The 6501-nt window shown below is 44.8% G+C and overlaps 1 gene segment (V, D, J or C); it reads left to right on the forward strand.

Annotated features, from left to right (window-relative positions):
- Positions 1 to 3661: 3661 nt before the first annotated feature.
- LOC106726111 lies at positions 3662 to 4168 on the forward strand. The segment is given in 2 exon segments: positions 3662 to 3752; positions 3837 to 4168. Coding segments are annotated over 2 exon segments (378 nt in total).
- Positions 4169 to 6501: the final 2333 nt, after the last annotated feature.

The raw sequence follows: 6501 nt of genomic DNA on the forward strand, positions 1-6501 counted from the left end.
AAACAGAGACAACTTCTTCAAATGGACAAATGTCAGAGAGTCTGTTTAGGATGCTCTTGTGCCAAGTACCAATTACTGATCAAATCTTCTGAACCAAGTCAGCTAAATCCATCAGCGGTTCTGCTGACGCAATCGTGCAGCTCAGTCCCACACAAATCAGGGTCCCAGCCAGCAGCAGGACGTGATTGTTTTGGAAAGCAGACACCAGAGGCGTATGACCCAAAAGCTTGAGATGAAGAACCCATGGTGGTTACAATCATTGATTTGTCATCATGCTCATAGCACCAAGAATAGGTGATACCAGGCAGAGGCATAGGAACCCACAGAATCTTGGTTCACATGTCCAGGCTGATGACAAATACACACAGAAGGGGACATGGAATGTTTATTATGCACATGGTTCAAAGCTCAGGGAAGCACAGGGAAAGCCCTTTAGCAGGTCAGACCTGCGTTGATTGAGTCAGGAAAGGAGACTGGCTTTGTGCTTTATTATTTTCAAGGTGATGGGGGGTAGAATGAATTCTGCTTCCAGGGGCTTGAGTGGTTTCAATCCCCCAATGGCATCTAAAGACAATATCCTAATTTCTTATCAGCTTTCTCCTGTGTGGCAGATGGAGAAGAGGCAAGAATAAGCCATCAGTTGTCACCAGTCAAAAAAATAAAATAAAATAGAGTATGGGCACCTATTTTACTTAACAACTATACAAAATGTACAAACATTGAGATAAAGTGTCATTTTGTGTATTCAAAATCCAGGGCTACAGAAAATGGGAGGAATAATTATAAGTAAGAAAATGAGGATGAGGATGATGAAGGTGATCATGATGATGATAATGTTGGTGATGGAGGTGGTGATGGTGATAGTAGAATTGGACAGAAATCGTGGTCCGATGTCTTGTGGGAATCTGTACTTTATCCAAGGTCACCAGTTTTTAGAAGGCCTTGTGTCAACTTAGAGTTGGGCCTTTAGGGTTTCAATTTCCAAATGACAGCCAAGGAGAAGACACCTGCTTTCTTTCCCTGTAAAAAAGTCATTGTGTGTGGATAACCAGCTTGTCTATAGAAAATGAGAAGAATGATTATAAGTAAGGAAATGGTGATGATGGTGATGATGATATTGATGATGATTTAGACGAAGCTTGATAGGAGAAAGGGGAGACTTATGTAACACTTCAAACAAGACAGTTTTTTTAAAGAATCACACACTTAAAAAAGGACAACAACTACAGATTTTGACAGGGATTTGGTCCAATGAAATGATGGCTCCACATACAGACACACCATGACTATGGTTCCTCCAGTGAGAGGTGCCCTCTCTTCCCTGTAAGGGTTCAGAGATTTCATAAATGCGGCCCCAATGAATATGCAGCTTGGATGATGCATGGTGAGACCATGTGAGTAAGGATCACAAAGGTGTCCAAGTGCAGACCCCTGGACATCAAAAGTTGTGAGGTCTATAGTGATGGTCTAGAACAGAGACACTGTGAGAATGTGCATGTAGGAAAGAGGTACCCCCTTCCCACCAGTTTGCAAGGACACAATCCTAATTTCTCTAGATCCCTACCTGCATGATATTTTACATTTTTATTTCTAAGAAACTTATTTATGTAATTCCTACAATGATACAAGCTGTCTCTATCATGCCTTATACTTCCTTCTAGGCCTTCACTAGAGGAGGCTTTTTAAAATATATATTTTTATTGATTTCAGAGAAAAAGGGAGAGGGAGAGAAAGATAGAAACATCAATGAAGAGAGATAATCATTGATTGATTGCCTCTTGCATGACCCCTATTGGGGATCGAGCCCACAACCCAGGCATGTGCCTTGACTGGAATCAAACCCGGAACCATTCAGTCACAGCCCGACACTCTATCCATTGAATCAAACCAACTAGGCTTGGAGGAAGCTTTAAACCCACATGTCCAGTAACTCTTTGTCTATGAACACCAGGCATATTTCTGTCATGTGACTCAACACAAATCCAGCTTCCTCCCCTCACCCAGATCCACAGTCACATCCAGATTTATGGGTATTTTCTCCTGATACCAGAACCTGATCCAGAGCCTGTGGCAGCTGTAGGAAATCCACATGGACAGTGGAGCTCAGCATTTTCTGGGGGAGTTCTTCATAAAATAACCCAAAACAGGTCCAATTAAAGGAAATATTATTAAATTAGCCTTGGTCAAAATTAAAGAATTTTGTCTCATCAAAGATTCCATTAGCAAAATAAAACATAACAAACATATTTACAAATCATATGTCTGATATTAGAACATATAAATTACACATTAAGAATGTTATATGTTTGTGGGAGAGCCCAGCACCCTGTGACCACAGTGAACTAACTCCCAGGGGAAGGCAAAAGAATGCTGAGGGTGAAGGATTCCTCTCAGTATTGAAGTTTCTTTTCCTGTGAGAAATTCTATGGTAGGAATTCTCTTCTCTCACCTCCCTCTCCAGCGGTTCTCAACATGTGGGTCGCGAACAATGAAAATACATCCTGCATATCAGATATTTACATTACGATTCATAACAGTAGCAAAATTACAGTTATGAAGTAGCAACGAAAATAATTTTATGGTTTGGGTCACCACAACATAAGGAACTGTATTAAAGGGTTGCGGCATTAGGAAGGTTGAGAACCACTGCAAGCCCACATCGCTGATAACGCTAAACTAAGAAAACATGTCAATGTTCTTCCATCATCATTTCAACATATGAAAGATTCTGAGTTGTACACATACATGATCACTGCCTTTATTTATTGTCTTTCTCCTCTCAAAGCCATAGCTATTGCTGATGTAACTAGTTAGGGGGTCTCTGCAATAGGCCATCAGCTTGCACAATGGAAGAGTTTGCACAGGAAGTTGTAGGCACAATCACAAAATTTCCAACAAGAATCAAGAATGTGCCCTAACAGGCTTGGCTCAGTGGATAGAGCACTGGCCTGAGGACTGAAATGTCCTGGGTTTGATTCAGGTCAAGGGCCATGCCCTGGTTGCAGGCTCAATCCCCAGTAGGGGGCGTGTAGGAGGCAGCTGATCAGTGATTCTCTCTCATCATTGATGTTTCTATCTCTCTCTCCCTCTCCCTTCCTCTCTGAAATCAATAAAAATATTTTTTTAAAAAGAATCAAGAATGTCCCACATGCCTGTGCTTGGGAGGTAGTTTCTAAGATCAAAGTAACTTATAAATTAATGTATAAGATATTCAGAATGACTGTCCTTTATCTTTTCTTTTTTGCACAAAGGTAGAAATTATTTGTATGAAATAAAAATCTGGAAATTGTAGACACACTAGAGTCTTCAGATTCAGTAATTATCTGAACAAGTGCTAATCCCTTTTGCATCTGTTTGAAAGATGCCTGAGAAGATGAAAGTGTAACCTGCTCATCTAGTCCATGTTTCTTCTTATGCTAAAAAAGGTGAGGCTGTGCTTTGACCTGAATCCAATGTGTCTCATGACCCACATGGTCCCCTGTCCTTGACTTACTTGCTGAATGAGGTCAAGGGAAGAGATGCCTCCACACAGAAAGACCAGGGTAGCCTGACCTCAGGCTCTTCACTTATAAGAAAAGGGCTGCCCCACATGCAAATTTCTGGTCAAGCTCCAGGGTAAATCCTCTCCTGGGCTGTGCAGGCTCACAGGTCTCTCCTCACTCAGGGCTGAGGTCTCTGGGAAGGCAGAGCTGTGGTCTAGAAGAAGATGAGACTGCTGAGTCTTCTCTTGTGCCTGGTGACAGCCCCCCAAGGTGAGGGTCTCATGGGTCAGACAAGGGTCATAGGATGGGGATGACTGCATGTGACTGACAGGGACTGATGCTCCTTGTCCCCAGGTGTCCTGTCCCAGGTGCAGCTGCAGGAGTCGGGCCCAGGACTGGTGAAGCCCTCACAGACCCTCTCCCTCACCTGCACTGTCTCTGGTTACTCCATCACAACCAGTGATTACCGCTGGAATTGGATCCGCCAGCCCCCGGGAAAGGGGCTTGAGTGGATAGGGGGCATACGTTATGATGGAGACATTAAATACAGCCCCTCCCTCAAGAGCCGAACCTCCATCTCCAGAGACACGTCCAAGAACCAGTTCTCCATGCAGCTGAGCTCTGTAACCACTGAGGACATGGCCCTGTATTACTGTGGAAGACATAGTGAGGGGAAGTCAGTGTGAGCCCAGACACAAACCTCCCTGTGGGAGGCAGCAGGGCTGGGATGCAGAGGGCTCTTGGACACCAGGGGGCGGGCAAGACCCACAGCACAGAGAGCAGCCCCAGGAGCAGGGGCAGAAGGAGGTGGGAAGGAAGGGCCTTCCTATTGGGCCCAAGGATTTCCTCTGAAGCTCTCAGCTGCCTCCAGGGATGGCTCTTCCTTCTCATATTCTCACTGCAGACAACAATGAAAAAGGGACACTGTTTGGAGAAGACATGTCAGCAGTGAAGGGAATTCTCCTTCACAAGTCTTTGTATTTTCTATTTCTCCTTCTCTGCAAGGAAACCATTCTCAGTGCTCTCGTTGGCCTGGGTTTGGGAAACCTTCCCACCAAGAGAAACCCCGGAGCAGCCCAGGCACCTGTGTGCTGAGCTCAGGCCCCTGCCCCCACGTTTCCCTCTGACAGGCCCACATTGGCCACCAGGACAAGGATCATCTCCCAGGACCTCCTACCACAGCTCTTAACCCTCCCTACCTCATGCTTCCCTCCTGGTCCTCATTCACTCAGGTGGATGTGCAAACCCATCCCAACATCTGGTTTCAATGATCACAAAACTTTTAGTCTGATTGGTTTGTTTCCCTATGAAGGGGAACCTTGTGGTTACAGGAATGTCCCAGCAGGTGGCCAGGATAATCCCCATGTCAGCACCCTTAGCTCCCTTGTTCCCACCTTAACCATGTCTGGAAAGTCCTGTCATATAAGGACACCCACAGGCTCCAGCAATGAGAACCTAGACATTCCTGAGGTCAGGGTCCAGCCATCACAGTTCCCGAGAGTCAGGGCCTCCACTGCCCCTCAGGAACCTGGGACAAGTTTCCTTCCTGACACCTGGGAGTTGTGTGCATGAGAGTGGAGTGAACATATGTGTGTGCACATGCTAATTTGTTTAGAATTCAGCCATGACACTTGTCTGGGATGCAGGACACAGTAGTTTGGACCTCACCTGAAACCTGGAATGTGAGTTACATTTTAAGCCAGTGCTTCCTTATTGGAATGACTCCGGATGTTACCTGTGGCTATTTCTGGGAAAAGGGAGACAAACTGAACTGGGAAAACAATGAGGAAATCACAACATAATGAAGGGATGATCCTGAAGCTGTGCCTGCTCAAACATGAATTCTCCTCCATGGTAATTCCTCACCAGGCTCAGCGTTGCTTTTCCCATCTTGTACATTGGTCCATACAGTGAATGGGATTCAGGTCTCAAGGGACACCCATCATATATGGAGACATTGAAGACACTGCCAAGAGTCACATGCAGATGTGAGTAGGGACTTGAGAGGGAGGAGATGGTGCCTCTGAAATGAGCTGCTGATGAAACAGGAAAGCCCAACCTGCCCTCCTGCTACTGGTTAGAACCATGTCACATGTCCTCATGGACACAGACCCTGATGGTGAATACAAGGTGGAACTGCCAAGGTTTCAATGAAATTAATTCTTCAGCTCCAGAAGCAATGGGAGGTTATGTGAATGATTCATTCATTCTGCAATCAATGGACAGAGAAAGATAATTCCTTTCTGCCCAATAATGATTTTATTTATATCTGTAATTTAATATCAGTGATTTGCAACAAGATTTTCCATAATCATATTTTCAAAACATAAATTGAATTCCTCCATAATGTTTACCAACAACTTCACCTAAACACAGCTGGTTATGATTATTTTCTACTATACTCCAATGTATGAAACCAGATCTACAACAAAGTCTAGAGAATAAACACCACAAAGGAGGCCATGCAGCTACTACATGTCCAGCACCATATTCTCCTGAAGGAACAGGACCCAGGAGCTCTGTCTGTGTCTCTATAGTTCATGCTTCTTGTTCCCAGGGACCTACACAGATGCTCCTCTCTCCCCCAGCACTAGGTCCACGGGCTCTAGGCTCACACTCTGGTCTTAGTTTATCTTCTGATCACTTTGTAGGGGAAATAGTGTCAGATGGAACTTCCTGCCTCTTGAAGATGAACCTCTTTCACTTTTACTACATTCTAGGGTTGTGAGGGTTGATTTCTCTTGGTTGCTGTTACTGGTGAAAGTCAAAAGCATCTCTCTCATTTTAAACCTCCTCTTTTTATATGTGCAACAATTTTCTCTCCTGGGTCTTTGAACAGGTCTCCTGCAGCAGATGGGTCCAGGGGGAGGGCAGAGGCCCAGGTGTGGGGAGTAATTCCTAACAGACAGCACCCTTGGGCCTGACACACTCTGGAATGATGGCCTTTATGTAAGAGTCCAACTCCAGAGCTCCCTATATAGTCAGAGGACATGCAAATAAGAAACAGCCAATCCCTGAC

This window comes from Myotis brandtii, unplaced genomic scaffold (genome assembly GCF_000412655.1).
Source record: "Myotis brandtii unplaced genomic scaffold, ASM41265v1 scaffold2269, whole genome shotgun sequence".
In the NCBI taxonomy this organism is placed as follows: Eukaryota; Metazoa; Chordata; class Mammalia; order Chiroptera; family Vespertilionidae; genus Myotis; species Myotis brandtii.